General features: G+C 32.0%; 2 protein-coding genes across 2 annotated transcripts; one reads left to right on the top strand and one right to left on the bottom strand.

Annotated features, from left to right (window-relative positions):
* Nucleotides 1–90: 90 nt before the first annotated feature.
* LOC107188337 (proton-coupled folate transporter-like) lies at nucleotides 91–2,792 on the bottom strand. Its single transcript, XM_015576613.1, has 6 exons — nucleotides 2,702–2,792; nucleotides 2,039–2,299; nucleotides 1,551–1,897; nucleotides 939–1,218; nucleotides 676–858; nucleotides 91–320 (listed from the first exon to the last, which is right to left on the bottom strand). The coding sequence occupies exons 1-6, from the start codon at nucleotides 2,784–2,786 to the stop codon at nucleotides 91–93; spliced, it is 1,386 nt and encodes a 461-aa protein (XP_015432099.1). The 5' UTR covers nucleotides 2,787–2,792.
* A 2,271-nt stretch (nucleotides 2,793–5,063) lies between these two features.
* LOC107188336 (nucleolar pre-ribosomal-associated protein 1) lies at nucleotides 5,064–11,863 on the top strand. The gene is made up of 14 exons (XM_015576612.1): nucleotides 5,064–5,070; nucleotides 5,144–5,441; nucleotides 5,522–6,113; nucleotides 6,188–6,481; nucleotides 6,581–6,871; nucleotides 6,954–7,274; nucleotides 7,384–7,705; nucleotides 7,827–9,011; nucleotides 9,086–9,925; nucleotides 9,996–10,123; nucleotides 10,203–10,412; nucleotides 10,543–10,763; nucleotides 10,847–11,243; nucleotides 11,327–11,863. Exons 1-14 carry the CDS (start codon nucleotides 5,064–5,066, stop codon nucleotides 11,861–11,863), a joined length of 5,643 nt encoding a protein of 1,880 aa, XP_015432098.1.
* The last annotated feature ends 6,072 nt before the right edge of the window (nucleotides 11,864–17,935 follow it).

Genomic DNA, 17,935 nt, shown 5'->3' with positions numbered 1-17,935 from the left:
TTTCAAACTTTATTTGGAACTGAACGTTCCAATAGCAGGTTCTTGTGCATGTCCATTGTATAGTTTTGCATGAATATCAGTATGAACATATTATTCACTCTCTTGTGTCAATGGCTGATGCATAATGGAGTTAGATTTTGCATTTTGAATTCGTATGTTTACCAATAGAAATATCACAATGACAGAAATTCCTGCAGATACCAGCCAGATTGGTGCAGGGTAGATAGGTGGCATATAATGTGAGTAAATAAATCCATACAAAGAGGCTGCTACAAATGGTGTTGATGTTTCTATAGATACTGCCAAAGAAAATACTTTACCTGGAAAAATATAAAAGTATTAATAATTTTTTAACTTTAAGTGGTAGTTACATTGTAATATACATTACTATTGTTTAATTAGGAGTTACACATATGTATAGTATGTTGTACTTCTTCTAAACCTTTCACCGTTTCATCTCCAATAACTACGAGCTCATTCAGAAATATCTTATTGATAAAGATCGATATAAATTTTTTTATGATATTTTTGTCAAACTTGTTCAATTTAGTATCTTTTATAATCCGCTAAATGTATGTCGAAACGCAAATATCATACAACATAATATCGACTTCAGAATGTAACATGAAACGAAGTAATATCTAATATAAGTTATAAAAATGTTTATATGTTTACCAGTATCCTCTGAGGGAACAGATTTAGATAATATACAACGCATCATTGGACCAGCAACACCGCTAAATGTACCAATAATTGCTGAGAAATACATGTGCCATGATTTCCATGTAAAGCTTTGAACTAAAGAACAACTTAAAGTTGATAATACTGATAATAGAGCTGCTACCTCTTCAGAAAATCCTACAACAATTATTTGATTTTTACAAAATTTCATTCTGTATTCTAAATGTTTTTTCTAAAATTTCGATTCATTACTGAACCTGTATAAGTCGTCAAAACTTTCACTCCGAATATTATTCCAAAAGTTATGAGGAATATTTTAGTAGCTAGGTAAACAGAATATGTATTTACATCCCAGCCAAGTTTAGCGCTCGTAAACAAATATCCAATAGTCATTTCTCCTTGTATAATTATCACTAACAGAGTAATGACAATTATACAGCACCAAACTATGTATCGATTGAAACCATTTCGTTTTTTTGTGCATGTACTGATAAGTTCCTTGACTAAATGTACATCAAACAAGCTACTCAAAGTTTTCTACAAGAATTAAGAAATAAATTAGAAAGTAATATTAAGCATACTCATTTCTTAAAATGAGTGATAAGCAATCTGTGGCCGCGAATTATTTATTTGCGGCCATGCGGTTCGCTAAGTTGTAAATCTGTATTCGTTGTCACATAAGTTGAAAATAACAAATTTTATACTATGTATAAATCAACGATTTTTAAATTAATAAATTAGGTTTTTTAAGATTGCAGTTATAGCGGCCTTTACGGACTGATAGATTCCTCATTTGAACCGCTGCAGAAAAATGTTGCTTATCGCTAGTTTAAGATAATAACAATGTAAACATTACAATAAGTACATACAGAATTATTATCTTGTATAGTTTCAGGAATTAAATAAACATATATTCCTGCCAAAATGCAACACACAGTAGAAGAACCAAATACAAATGTATATCCATATGCTTGGAAGAGAATAGGACCAACTAATATACCAATTATAAGGCCAAAAAATAATAAAGCATCCATCCAAGCTAATTGCCACGCTCTTTCTCGTTCATTTGATATGTCAGAAATGTAACAGATAGTACCCAACAAAATTATACAAAATCCTCCAAAACATGCAGATGGAATATATGCAATCAGCAAAAACCATGGACTGATATCCCAAACAGTCAGGAATGAAAAAATTAAATATGTCAGAGACACACCTATGAAATAAAAGTAAAAATGACAATAAATTAAAAATAAAATATTCAATAATATACAAATTATCATGTTATGTAAACGAATCAATTTTATTGAGTAAACAAGGAATTCGATGTTTGTTCTTTTTAACATATAATACTAACCAATATATCCTGCTATTAATATAGGTTTTCTTCCATGTTTATCACTCCATGGTCCCAAAAATAAGGACAACAATGCAGGGAAAATACTTTCAATAAAGGTTTTAATCGTCAAAATCAAGGTTGCTTCGGGTTGTACTTGTGCATCTATTCTCAATGCTTCTGCACAGCTACTGTTTTTATGTAATAGTGAACACTCTGTTTTATTTATATCTAACGTTATACTACAAACACGATACAGTATCAGGTCAGTTAAAATATTACCTAAAAGTAAATTACACATTTTAATTTTATATTAAATTGTGTCATTAATATCAAGCTTGTAACATTTCTAAGAGATGAACAAAAATATTGTTCTCAAATGGTTTGTACATTGTTTCTCCAGTTTAGACATTATTGTTATCTTAAATATTTGAAACATTTTCAATGTATACACATATATACAGTGATAGACACAAATATAATATTATGTACTATTATAATCACACGCGTCTATTCGTATAATACACACGGATTTATACGTAATAATAAATATGTAAAAACAAAATAAATTCCACTTGTCTCTACATGTAATACATAAAATGTACAAAACACTTTTGTCCCTCATTATGTATATTGTATAATGAACTACACATTAAGTATTTAAATAAAATGTATAGTAATTACTTGTAATCGCTTGAGCAAATACTAATATCATCACAGGTGGTTGTACTAGTGTATAACGTCTCCATCCTGTTATTCTTTGTTCCATTTTATTATTTAAATACTTTTTCTAACAAGTGTCAAATTAGCATCACTTAAAGGTTACACTACATAAACAAAATTATTAAAATATTTGCAACAATGTCCACGCGCTTCGACGTAACAAAGCTCACTGAAACTTGCATGCATTACAAATATTAGACAAAGAAACAGTCGTATCTGATCGAGTATCATTGTTTAATTCCTTGTGCATTTCACGACGCTACGACGTCATTCACTGCAATTAGCAGATAATTTTGTACCATCATTATAATTCCTGCCACCACTTGGCACTGTCAAAATACATCATACATTTTCGTGAATTACACTTTCCATCATCTTCCTGTCGTGAAAATGAAATACCACTTGACGCTTCTTAATCACTCAAGATATCATTCTTGACCGGTGAACAGCTGGTATCGACACATGTATTTATGTAAAACGTGTGACGTTGGGATTAATCATTTGTGCATGCAGAAGGAGAGGGTTGACCTTCGTAATGTCTCAACCTACTCTGATAAATTGTATCTAAATAATTTAAATTATCAACAATGTCTGTATAAAATTTTGTTGATAATGATAAATTATAAGTGTGTAAAAGTAGTATAATTAAAATTGAAACCATTTCGCGGCGTGGTATGCTATACACATGGGCATAGCCCGGTTATCAGTCAGGGGTTGGGGGGCAAAAAGGCATTTTGCCCCCCAAAAAGTGAAAAAGGCTGTACGTAACCAGACACACTTTATTTTGTTTTTAAGTAATAACACTGACAGAAATAATTCTTCCATTTATGAGAGTTTGCAGTATTGATCCGATGCAGTGGGTCGTCAGACATAATCTTGCTTTATCGGTAACGTCATGTATTGACACTGAAATGGTAAGGGAGCTTTGGAGCCCTCGAAGCATGTGACAGAAAATTGCATTGCATGTTAGTCTATTCTATATTTCGTCTGTGATAATATTTGTGGACTGTACAGATGGCGTGCAAAATCATTAACGGTGATTTATCACAGTGATCGCCGAATCACGATCCATCACCATCACCAAAATGTATTTTAATATTCCTGTATTCACTTCTCAACCAATCACAGGTTTCGATGCTTGCCGTACTGCAGAGGTACGAATTTCATATATTCTGCTTTAATTAATGACCACCAAATGTTTCAATTAGGTCACCAATCATTAGCACACCTTTCTACATCGATTGATTCATCCGAAAAGACAATCAATCCAGAAATATCTGTTTTATCAACTTGAAACGTGCGTTGGTACACCTGTAGCCTGAAATGCCAGATGACTACATCGTTTATTTCGTTTTTTATAGAAACTAAGTACCACCATATGTTGTAATTAGGCCACCAATGACCACCAAACGATTACGCATCGATTGTGCATTTAAAAAACTGAATCCGGCGAAAAAAAAAATTGTCGGCTAATTTCACGGTCAAATTTTGTTCACAATCAAATGTTCTAATTAGGCCACCAATGACCACCAATCGACCACCAATCGATTGGGTATAATGAAACGTTAAAAAGTTATAATTGCCCGACTAACTTCACAGAGGTTGTGTGAGGCATATATAAAATATACAAATTTCATATATACAATCAACGAAGTGCACGTGGTGGGTGCGTTGTACGGGTAGTACGATATAGGTTATTTAAATTTTATTGGTAGAGAATTGCATTCTGTAGATGCAACGGAAATAAAAAATTAAATTTATTTGTATCTCAGAATATAATAAATATATCGAGAGTGTATATACTATAGTTTGTAAATTTTGTATGTAATAAATTTTGTATTAACCATGAAACTCAAGTCAGCGGACGACGTATCTCATAACATTCAAATCGATATGAAGAAAAGAAGAAAAAGAAAAGCTTCATTAAGTGACAAAGGTAACTTTATTTAATATGATAAATATAATAATTATCTTGTCAGTAGAATTCTTTTTGTTTGTTTAATGAACAAAATGAATCTTTGAATGGACAATACAAATTAAAACATTGCTTTTTTTAATGCCATATAATAAGCCGTATACATAATATCTTTAATTTAAACAACGTATTAACTAAAAAAATGCAATTGTAGAATCCAGTAATATGAATGGTAGTACAAAAGTAATGGATAAATACAGTGACACAAATGTGGTAAAAAGGAATTTGTCATGTGAAGAAAATGGAGTTAGTAAGAGGCGAAAGAAGAAATCTGAATTAGATGCCATTGAAGTTTCTGAAACTAAAAAAATATCTGAAGGAATTGCTGAAATTCAGGATTTAAAAACCATGAAAAGTATTGTGTATATTTTATTATATAATGTACAAAATGATTTTTATAAAAATGATGGGTAAATATATTATTCTAGATGTGAAAAATATTGACAATGATGAAAATGATTTGGAAGATGAGAAAAATGTTAACAATCAAGTAGAAGAATTAGATGGAAAATCCTTAAGGGCTACTTTTAATTCTGTTAATGGTTTAGATTCTCTAAGGCAGTTTGTGAAAGCTTGCAATGACAGTAAAGAAAGAGATATAGCTGCAGAATATTTAAATGCAGGTGGCAATATTCTTGAGTTATTAAAATTATTAGATAGCGTGGATAAAAAAAGTATTGGTTCTGCTACTACTGTTTTTTCTGCAGTAAGGATAATGTTAATAAAGTATGCACATTTATATGAAATTTTACTTAAAGCAAGATTTATTGTATGAATGTATATTAACTTGTGTATATTGTTTGTAGAATTATGGCACAGTATCCTCAATATCATTCCAGTGCAGAAGGAGCATGTAGACATATAATTAATTCACATTTATCATTAGTACATTCTATGCTTTCTATGCAAAGTACTGCTAAGCAGAGGAAAATAGTTCTACAATTGCTAGCTGCAATGGTTTCACTAGGTGGTAACCTTCCACGTGAATTGCTTGCTCATCTTTCTATACAATCAGAAGTTATTAAATGTCTTGTACGGCACACAAAGCCTACAGATACTCAGAACATAAGGAACTGTTTCATTCATTTCATTCTTGCTTTCTTAATAGAAGGAAATGTATCAACTATTAGAACTTTATTGGACAAACATGACCTATTATCTAGTATATTCTCTGCTTTGATATATGATTCCAAAGATATTATTGCTCTAGTACTAACCACATTGAAAACATACATCCTCCAAAATCCGAAAATTAGTAAAACAATGAAGCTACATATATTCTCAACACCAGTTGTTCAGAATCTTGTATGTCTGTACAATTGGAAGGGTCCAAACAATTGGCCAGGAAATAAAATACACAACTCTACTTCAGCTCCACGATATCTTCAAGAAAAAGAGGTGATATTTTCGACGATGTTCTGAATTACTATTAATATTTATTTTATCGACTTAGGATGATTTTTTATGTTTAGGTTGTAACTGAAATTGTTCATGATTTTCTAATTGTGTTATTAACGTCTCATCGGTATGGAATTATATTTCACGATCGTACACTTGGTACAACGCATGCTAAACACAATCAATTAGTAAATACAATACTTCAAAGCTTAGATCGTCCGTGGGAACATGAAAAACCATCGGATCTGCTAATTAAAATAATGGCAGCATGTCCAGATTTAATTAAGTCTCAGTTTACACTTTTGGAATCACATATTGAACCCAGAGTAGCAACAAAATGGATTGCAGCAATGAATTTTGTGAGAAAGGTAATTTTACTAAGATAAATAATCTGAATTTAAATCATATAGTCTTATTGTTTTTTATTTAATTTTGTGAATGTTCACATTACATGAGTTATATTACAGATAATAGCTTCAACAGATCCAGAAACTTGTTTAAAAGTTTGTGCATTGGAATTAAATGTATCTCAATCAGCTAACGCAGTAATGTCATTAACATTACCAGTAATAATATTGAAATGTGCAATATTACCATCCTTAACTCATTCTAATATAATAGTCAGACATCAGGCGGTAATTACACTTACGGCTATGTTTATTCAGATACAAAAGTATTTATTAGCAGCAAAAGTGAATTACAATGAACACATTGATTTTTGTGCTTTTCAAAATTGTGTATTAGAATATGTGGTGAAGGTATGTATTTGTCACGTAAATACATAAATGACACATAATACAATTATTTTTATTATATTAATAAAGAATTTTTATATTCCAGAATGCACCAAATTTAAATGTGATATTAGAAGTGTGGAATTGTGTGTTTATATCAAGTCAAATTGAGGATGAGAGTGTTAATAAAGAATGTGTTTCAGAACCGAGAAAACTTGAACATCTAACAGCCATCTTAAACGTATTGCATATTTACAATGAAATATGTCCAAAGTTATTGTATTCATTATCAGATTTGCAACCTACTACATTTTTAAATCCACTGAACACATTGAACGATGTCGATATAATGGAGCTTAATGCTATACGAGTTAGAGCTATACAATTTTTAGTTGTTCTGAATCCCGCTGAATTTTCACCGCAGAAGGTGTGTAAAACACTGCAATTTTGATTAAACTTTTACTTTGATTCATTTAAATGTCGTCTGAAATCGTAAATTCTTAAAAATTTTTAACGAACATTTCTTTTTTTTTTAGAAAATATTCGGCCAGGTATTATCATTTTTATTACCATTTTTGAATAAGGAAGATTATTCGGATGCATCAAGTATAAAATTAACAATTAAAATGTTATTAAATGCCACTGGTATGTTTGAAGGATGTAATGATCAGTTAGATATCTGGGTCAATGGTTTTGTACATTTAGACGAGATGAATGGAACAGTTAATTGGTTTGTTCATCTTATAAAGAAGGTTGCGAAAGATGTTGAAAGATACGTCAATGAAATAATCAAAACGGAAGAAGTTATCAATGAGGAAGAGCTTGTACATGTCGGGCGAGTAGAAAACATATTTAATGGTAAGAATTATCTATACATATGAATTAATTTATAGATTATAATTACTTCGTTTATATTATATTTCATATCTATTGTATATAATTATATTATATTTAAAGTCTATTTTTTTTGTACTTTCAGAATTGATAGATAGGGATACTATTCATGAAAGTTTAGAAAATACTGTTTTACATATGCAACGCTTTACATCGATATCACCACTTCTTTGTTGCATGTTACATAAAATGAAGAAAAATGTACTCCCCATGGTATCATCTTATGCTTCTTATGTACTAGTACATGCATTGCATTATCAAGTTGCACCACAGTGTTTAATACATTTAGCAAAAGATGTACAAGAATTATCAGTACAGAAATATCTGCAAAGTTGGTTACTGGACAACTATCCTATTCATGTTAAAGAAGTATATCCCTCTATGGATTTAGTATGTAAACTAAATCGCATATTATTAGATGATACTTCAGTACAGATAAATCAAGTATTTAGTGGTGCCAATACAGTTACTTTCACATATAATAATGAGACTATTACAGTTAATCATTCTTTATCAGCATACGAAATCATGTACTTATTTAAGATGACTGTATTTTATTTAACACAATTTGCTAAACGGGAGTCTTTAACGACGACTCGAAATAATAACTGTAAAATTCTTTTCATATCTTTGTTATATATTGCAAAAGAGGATCCAGACGATTCTGCACTGGTTGATGAATGTGTAAAATCTGTTTTTACTCATCCTGTCATTTTGTATTATTTTTCACCATTTCATCAAAAGAGTAAAGATTTCGCGAAAAGTATGATAACTCTTACGATTTTTGATGTTTGCAACACAATGACTCACTTGTGCAAAAAGTGTGACATAAGAAATCTAGTTTCTCAGTTTAGAAATAAATTACTCGTGCAGTTACACAAAATGACAGATAAGCATCAAAGAGGTGACAAGATAAATAATGTTAAAGCGATTATAACGCTGTTTGATTTACTGCAACCAACATCAGAGGATGTTGTGCATTTATTAAAAAAGCTTGTGAAACTGGAGAATTCTATGTTCATTTCAAAAGATGACGTAGATTTGTCAATGTATGGTCACATAACTCCGAAACTTTTAGAACTTATTAGCACTGATGAAATTAAATCTCAGCGTAATTCACTATTTGAGCTCGACGCAGAGTTTGTTAAATGTTTATGTTCTCATCTACTTGCTTTAAAATCCAAAGGAATTATTAATTTCGAAAAGTGGGAGTCGGCTTTACATAAATACGTATCAAAATTTCCATTTAATATTGCTGGCATAGACACAGGTAACGTAATTATGATAAAAATATATATTTTAATTTTATTTTATGTTCGCTTACTTTATACTGTGTGTTTACAGATATCTTTTTGTCATTGATGTCAACAAAAATTGAAGATACAACTACCAAACTACTTTCATTTCTAATTAGTAAAAATATAAAATTCGTACCAGTCTTTATAGAATATATGTTGAAGTCTGAGAAGATAAAAGAAAGTAGCATTGTTTTCCCAATAATTGAAAGTAATTTAAATTTTAAATGGAATCAAGAATTTATGCAAAAGTTGAAGACACATTATGAAACTGAAATTCTGTCCTACTTGTGTAATCCCAAAGATGTGAAAAATTGGATAGAGAAAAATATTGTTGCTGTTTCTTATCTAATTAAAAATACATTTGATTTTAAGACTTGTAGTGAAACGTGCAGTATTATTTTACAAGCTGGTGATATGTTGGATATGGTATCAACGCAGTATGTATTAATTCTTGAAAGTGTGTTCAACAAATGTGCAACTATGGGAACAGACAATGAAGAATTTATTACGAATTTATTACAAGTTCTTCTTCACATAACTACTTTAACACTGAAGAAAGAATCGAAAAATATAAAAAAACTTTGCGTTCTTTGTGAAATGTTGAATAAGGCCGTTAAGACTTTAAGAGACAAGAATGAAAACTTTGTATTTGAAGCATTAAATAGTAATCACTCGTGGCCACAGTTCACGCGTTTTTCTTTAAAGTTAGGCCTTAAGGAATTAAGAAACAATAAACAGTCTGTGCCAATATTGAAAACTTTAAATGTTCTATGTGATATTACGTACAAGAACGACAGTAACAACGAATATGCCAAAACGTTGTTTGAAATGGCAACTTCTCATTCTGAATTTCTTAACATTATGTTGGAATCATTGGATGTGAAAAGTATGTACACACTTTCTTTTACTAACAAAACATGTTTTTTTTTTTAAATATTAATATATTGCATCTGTAGGAGATTTAGTGGAATTATTGTGGATTCTTATGCAGAAGAATAAAACAGTAATACTCCTGGCACATGTTCCCGTTTATTTGGCAGCATACAATGCCACTTTAAGTGATGCTGATCAATATCTGTTGCTTGTAAGAACATTACCAATAAATTTCCTATAATTTCTTTAAAGAACATGTTATAAGATTCCAATATATGTGTTGATTTTAGATTTTGCAGTATTACGAAAGTAATAATATTAATATTTCTGAATATCGACCGTACATGTGGGGAAATGCAGCGGCAGTACACTACAGCGTAAAGGGTGAAACGCATATGAATTTATGGAGGCAACCATCCACTAATCAAGTTCTAAATTTGTTTGAGGCACATCTACTGAAAAATACTATAAAAAATTATCCTGTATATAGAGCATTGAGGGTGAGTTCTTTAAAATACTCGGTGATCTAAATTTAAATGTTCGTTTTTGATTTTTATATTATTATTACTATTAACCAGTAACAAATTATTATTCAATAAGACTAATTTCGTTTATTTAACTTTTTCTTAGAGTACTGAATTGCACTTAGCAAAGGATGTATACGATCCAGCATTTTATTTACCCTTGGTGTGCTTTTTATTATCCGAAAATAATGTTGTGTCTTATCATAAAGTAGCTCAAAGTGGTGTTCTAGGATTAGCATTTGCTGCCTGCAGCAGTAATCATTCTGATGTTCGTATGGTAGCGTATACTATCATCGCTAGATATTATACTCATTTGGAATCGTCAAGGTATTTTAGACAGTAATTTACACCTAATTATATCCAATCCTTTTATTTTATTTTGAAGATATCTCATTTTTTTTTATTTATAGCTCGAAAGGAAAACTTTTATGGATGAGATTGATAAATGCGTTGCGTTATGGTATCATGACATCGGAATCACAGATCGACAATGTCCGTTTAAATTGTTTAGTCGCTACATTTTTGGCAAGAGCATCTATGATCGCTACGCAACCGTTACATCCCCTTTATTCGCGTCTACAAGTATTTCTAATGGCTAAACCTGCACTCGACACAAATTCCATACCTGAACTGTTACAATTATTTCATAGCTCTGATATAGAACACAAAGCTCATAGACGTTGGATTTTAGAAATTATTCGTGACGGTATAAAGACGGAAACAGAATTGGATGTAGCGTTTAAATGCGTTCTGTTTAAAATGTTGCTAGATTTTTATACTTGTACTTTATCAGACTTAGACACAAAGGTAAGACTTAAGTGTTGAAACCGGATAAACGACAATCTATTGCAAAATTAGGATAAGAGCCTTATAGATGTCCCTTTTTTCAGAAACTTATTTTGGAGGTTGTTGACGCAACACTGAAAATTACCAAGGGCTCTGTGCTTCTTATAGAAGGACATGGATTATTTCCATGGTTATTGCATGTTACAACGAATTTGCACAGTAATGAAGTTCAGTATATCGAGCTCCTAGTAAAAATACTGGACACTCTTTTGAATACTATATTGAAAATGAATGGAGACACGGTCCACTATAAGTTGATGCTACTAAATGTCGCATTGAGTTTAAAGACGCATTTATCTAAAGATATCAAGGTTACAGCATTTGCATTATACATAAATATTTTGCAGAAGTTATTTTTGTCTAAACACATGAAAATAATTGTTACTAAGGAGCAGATCATGGACATTCTTGAATTTTCTAAGAGACTGTTTGGTAATATGGACGAGTGCGAAGATATGTTACGTTTTGGTAGTGAATATGTAACTAAAGTAGATTGTTCAGAAAATGATAATGAAGTTGAAGTGGCAAGAAATTGTTTAAGAACTATGATATGGACATGGTGTAGCCACGAAATAAGATAGTATATGATAGTGTAAATATTGTGATTAAGTGTGTGTAAATACAAGTCCCATATAGTAAAATATTTTTATATAATTGAATAAAAGTATAATCCTATGCAATCATGTCAGAATGTTATTTTTAAAAAAAGTGTTTACAGGTAAAAACACTTAAAGATCTTATTTAAATGTTTATATAAAATAATATTTTATTTTTGAATATATTATTAATATAATTTCCATTTTTTAGGGATATGCCAATTTTATCCATCTATTTTTCAATATTTTCATAAATTTCTGTTTAATGTCTATAAATTTGCATAAAATTATTAAAATTTATTAATAGTGATAACTAGAGATGTTTATGCAAAATTCAAATTTTTAAAGATGATTTTATAATAAAAGGTATCGAAGAAATAATTGTTTATTTTTTAAAAATATATCTATTGCATTATGTTTTACAGTTTACACAAAACTAATAATAATTGAATATCGGATACTTTAGTAATTCTTTATTTCATAATTTAGCGGGCATTCTTTGACTGATTTAAATGGTATCGAATTTTAGTCGAAAAGAATCGATAGTGACAGTTGGGAAAACGGTTTGCGAGGGAGTAATTCGTTTGTGCATCCGTTTAAATCGTCACAAGAATTTTGTGTTTCTCCGTGAATGTGATATCCATTACACTTTACTACAATATGTTTTGAATTTCGTTTAGTACGTCTGATTCAATATAGAAACTTAAATATCACTTATTGGGGAGATAACATGTGTATACGAACACGTCCGCGTTTGGGTCGTTTTCTTTTCCTTGATGATTCCATAAAACCAACGTAGTACGTATAATACCAAACAGGTAAAAACACATAAAGACTTTATTTGAATATTTATATAAAATAATATTTTATTTTTTAAATATTATTATGTAGTATAATTTACATTTTTTAGGGATATGCCAATTTTGTCCAACTATTTTTCAATGTTTTCATAAATTTCTGTTTAATATCTCCATAAATTTGTATAAAATTATTAAAATTTATTAATAGTAGGGACTAGAGATGTTTATGCAGATTTCAATTTTTAAAGATAATTTTACAATAAAATGTATTGAAGAAATAATCGTTCATTTTTGTTAAATATATCTATTGCATTATGTTTTACACAATGCTAATAATAATTGACTATAGGATACTTTAGTAATTCTTTACTTTAAAATTTAGCGCCAATTCTATAACTGATTGGAACAGTATCGAATACCATCGAACTTTAGTCGAGAAAAATCGATAGTAACAGTCGAACAGTCGGTTTACGTGGGAGTAATTCGTTTGTGCATGATTTTGAATCGCGGCGTGAATTTTGTGTTTTTCCATGAATGTGATATCGATTGCACTTTACTACAATACGTTTTAAATTTCGTTTAATACGTTTGATTCAAGAAACATAAATACTTAAATATCACCGACTGCGGGGATAAAATGTGTGCACGAACACGTCGGCGTCTGGGTCCCTTTCTTTATCCTGATGGTGCCGTAACACCAACGTGGTACGTATGATATCTAATTCGCCCGAGTTTTCGACACCGTTATAATATTCCTTCATTTTGGGTAAGCTACAACCTGCTAGTTGTAAATCTCGGGCATGTAACGTTACTGCTTCGTTTGTCGCGCCCTCGTTTAAACGTGCCATCGCGGATTGCGCGGTTCTATGCAATAGAGCAAAATGCGCTACGCTATCCTGATCTGATCTGCTTAAGAAACCAGATTTCTGGCTACCTGTCGTTCGAGAATAATTCTCGACGCTATCTAATGGACCGCTGGCTAATTTGTCAGAGGCGTGTCCCCGCGGATGCCCTGTTTGATGACACGTGTGACAATATACGTTTTGGGACCTATCCAAAATAATTGCCGCTGAACGGGACGACGTACCATTGTACCTAACGCCGCCAATCATAAGCGGTGCTCCGTCTTTACTATCGGACGATAAAAATTTATCGAGACGAACGGTGAAGGCGTTTATGTTTTTTTCCAAATCATTAACCGTTTTCGCCCTTAAATTAGCAACGGTGTGCCCTGTCTGCGAGGCGACCACGCAAAACAGGCAGCCGTTTAAATCCGTTTCGACATTGTCCGGGTCTTTGTTGCCCAGTAATGTCCAATGGCCAATCGGTCCAAATTTCGGTTCTTCATTTTGGTGGTACTCGGCATCGATAGGTGTCGCGTTCTCATTACTTTCCGCGCCATTTACAGTTCGGTAGAAATGGCCGGTCGAGCTCCAAATTTGAATTGGTCTATTTGTCACGTTAGATACCGCTTCCATGTGAATTAAACTAGCTGGTCCATAATTTTCTAGCTCATAAATGAGCCGTTTAGCCAATTCTAATTTCCATAATTTTTGTTGTTTAATTATCGGGTATCTGTTGTCGAATTTTTTGCGGTTTCCGCGCAATGCTCTATCTCGATTTTTCTGGTTTTGTGATTCATGCATTGTCTTTTTTTCGTACGTTTGGAGTGAATCTAACATGAAATTTAGTTCCGTTGTGGATTACTGAAGGATGTTCTTACTGATTTATTGCTGTAGCATGATTTCTTTCCCTCGACGTCATTACATTTATTTTGTGCTTGGGATATTTTCTGGATTCTGTTGAAATTGCAGAATATTAATTGTGATCTTTAGCGTGTCTGCTTTCTCATTATTTGAAATTACGAAATTAATAAAAAGGTTTGGTTCAAAAACATTTATTTGGAAATGTTGATACAGAGAAATTACAGACACTGCTTTTGTAAATTTGCTATCAGATTGAATAAGAATAAGTGAATATAATCCATGAAAATACCTTTATATAAAATGTGACATCTTGTATCGGTTGTTACTGGAATTTTGAATTATAATCCGAACATGATTGCACTGTAAATTTTGTGTTAACCTATACTCATAATATTTCGTGCAATTGTTTTTTCCATGCTCATTTTTTCGGATACGATACGTCGATGTATAAGAATTATTTGTCATTATTTATAATTACTTTGTATAATATTCGCGTTAACTATTTCCTGTTTCATTATAAATAAGATATCCGCATAAGAAAATAATGACTATTATAATAACGATACAAACTGTATATCCCGTAGTATTAAATTCTATCACAAATAGAGTGCAAATATTTATACATATTCAGATTTTTTTACAAACAGAAATTAAAGAAAAAGTTATTTAATTTGTTGAACATATTTAATTATGCTTTATAATCAAGTGGGTCTTTTGCCAGTTGTATATCAGTTGAAATTATTGTTATAATTTATAATATATTTTCGTTAACTATCTTCACATAGCATCATACAGAACTACAAACTTTCCATTTTGAATAGTTGTTACGTATTCCAAATTGAAATATATAACTGAAATATATAATTGAAATTTTCGTATTCAAAATCGTAATACAGTCAAAGAGCATATGACTCTTCATGCAAGAACAAAGGAAAAAAAGTACAATAAAATTTTTCAATCTCTATACATTTTATGTTGTATCTATTTCCTTTGTGCTTACAAATACTGACTGTGTATCGTGCTATCTGTTTTTCATAATAATGTCATATAAACAGATAGAAGACAGTCAGATCGATAAAAATAAATGATATTGCACTATTGTCAATGTTGCGATAAGTAGAAAGAGTAATTGATCCACAGACGCGCCAGCCAAATCGTATTTAGTAGCATTCGTACTAGATAAATATTCATATTCAATTTTTTTAAACGTAAGTTTTTTGTATGAAAAAATCTTTTGGGAGGAGAATCATTTCTCAAAGTTGTTGAATAAAATTTTATTCGAATAATCGTCGAATACAAGTTACGAATAAAACGAATTTATTCAAATAAGAATTTCTTCGAAGGAACCAGCGAATAAAGGTTACGTCAACGGCGACACGCACCATCGGAAGGGTTCCTCTTACCGCATCGTAACGAATAACGCGTTATTCGTGACTAACGAATAATTTTTCATCGAATAAAATCGTTATTGGTTATTCACGAATAAATCCTGGGACTGTATTCGTCATTCGTTATTCGAAATAAAATTTGCCCAACTCTGAGTAAAAGTATCGATACCTTGACGGTATCGGTTTATCCCTAGCCCTCTGTTCCCTCCCACCCGAGGATATAGGAATGGGAATCGTAACGAGCGGAGATCGGTTCCCGGTTTTGCATTTATTGCGCCGTCTGGCGAGCCAGCGGTTCTCTCTTTCTCTCCCCGAGAGAAATCGGTTCGTTCATCGACGAGAAAAAGAGGGTTAAGGGCCCGGAAAGAAAAAGGAAACCGTTCGCGGCGGTTGGAAATGAGCGGGGAATCGAAAGGCCGAAGGGGGTGGGAAGCAGGTGTGGTGGGGATCTTCTGGATCCTCGGCTCGATTCGCGGCTTTCGTTGCCCCGAGCCACAATCCATGGATCAGTCTTGGTGCAACCGTCCCTTCGAACTGGTTGCTGTTGCTTCGACCAGACGCGTGTGTTACGGCTAATCGTTTCGAATTCGTTCGGTATAACGTGTTCTCCACTCGTCGATTATTATCGTGGCAATTGTTCTGTGAACACTTCGCATGTTTCTTGGTGTAAACCGTTCGGATTATCGGTGAAACGTAATGGTCGACGAAAACAACGTGTTACGGTGAATTTACAGTGAAACGACGATAAAATGTTCGATTAACGCACGATACGACGCGAATTTCGATTGTTTCGTTCCTTGGATTTCTCGAGTAACTATCTTCGTTTTGCACGGTTTCGGCTTGGATGCTTGGTGATCTCGATGCTCGCGCAGGCGGCATCGCTGCTCGTTGTGTGTGCTTCTGTGCGGCGAACGCGTTCGGTGCGTGTACTGTAATCGTGTGAAATTGTGTGAAATACTTCTACAGAGAAATGGTCTTTTGCGTGGAAATTTGATTTAACTGTGTTGGTGAATCGTATCTAAAACAATTTGCAGGTTGATGTTATTTCGATTTATGAGAGTCGATATTAAGATTGTAATCATTTGGGAGGATCGACGGATTCGGTGTGTCAGGCAGCTTTGTATTTAACTATACTTTCGTAGAAGATGAATTAATATCTTGTATTTATTTTTCCGTGGGCAAGTTTGATATTCTAAAACCACTTTAATGTACGTTGAGGACTGATTATGTTTGATTCAAATCTTTCGTCGTGGAGGTATAATATCCATTGAAAATATACTAGAATCCTCACGAGCTTTTTCTTTTAATAATAATTATCGAAAAAATAGAAAATAGGAGAAAAGAAGAGAGTAAGATGCTTAGATAAGAGTATTACACTACTTACGTCATTCATTTGATAAAATTCTCCCAAATAAAAAAGTATTACACCATTCAATTGATTCAGACGAATTTTATTTAGGATAAATTTAGAAGTGCGTTAAATTGATGTTATTTCAGTTTTGTAGTTTGTTTGGTTATCTAGTACTTTATTAACCTTAAAGGTTAACCCTAAAGGATGGCTAGGTTTTTTTCTTGACTTTTTATATTTTCCAGTTAGAACTTCTACGTATTTGTTATAGTGTTATACTATGAAAAATAAGCGACTCTTCTGGAATCTAAAAATAGGCTTTCCCTTCTCAAAAGATTAATTTAAAAATTATTACTGTTTCTAAAAATCAGACTGAACAAGAAGTGTATTTCGTAAACTTCGAGAATCCACAGAAGTGAAGGTTTTTTCTAATGTAGTAAATATTCTGAGAATCATGGCCACATCGAAGTCAATTGGAATGTTTTGTTTGGGTTCGATAGAATACGGTGACATCAACGCCGCGATGGAACGTGCTCCACAGTGATATCAATGCCCGCATGAGAAAGCTGCAACGCTTTCGGTCGGAAATTATTAGCTCGGTACACCGTTACACGTTTTTGCATGCGATTTGATAACAGGCAACGCATTACAACAGTTCGCCAATTTACATAATTACGTAGACAATAGGTAGTCCCTTGTAGAAACTGAATAAATCGTGAACGCTATTTCTTCAATAACATTTTCGAAGTTTCGCTTTTTATTCTTGTGAGTAACTCGAAGGATTAATAATTCAATATTCACATTCGAGTAAGTAA

This window comes from Dufourea novaeangliae, unplaced genomic scaffold, assembly GCF_001272555.1.
Source record: "Dufourea novaeangliae isolate 0120121106 unplaced genomic scaffold, ASM127255v1 scaffold124, whole genome shotgun sequence".
NCBI classification, from domain to species: Eukaryota; Metazoa; Arthropoda; class Insecta; order Hymenoptera; family Halictidae; genus Dufourea; species Dufourea novaeangliae.
The sequence above is the reverse complement of the archived record's forward strand: the minus strand, read 5'-3'. Positions and strand labels throughout refer to the sequence as shown.

Excerpts from the sequence above, each read along its gene's own strand:
- LOC107188336 (XM_015576612.1), top strand. Across the intron at positions 6,872-6,953 it reads TATTAGAATATGTGGTGAAG|AATGCACCAAATTTAAATGT; the intron begins GTATGTATTTGT and ends TTTATATTCCAG. Across the intron at positions 7,706-7,826 it reads AGTAGAAAACATATTTAATG|AATTGATAGATAGGGATACT; the intron begins GTAAGAATTATC and ends TTGTACTTTCAG.
- LOC107188337 (XM_015576613.1), bottom strand. The coding sequence starts at position 2,786 with ATGGAACAAAGAATAACAGGATGGAGACGTTATACACTAGTACAACCA. Across the intron at positions 2,300-2,701 it reads ATTTGCTCAAGCGATTACAA|GTAATATTTTAACTGACCTG; the intron begins GTAATTACTATA and ends ATTTACTTTTAG. Across the intron at positions 321-675 it reads TGTTCCCTCAGAGGATACTG|GTAAAGTATTTTCTTTGGCA; the intron begins GTAAACATATAA and ends ATATTTTTCCAG.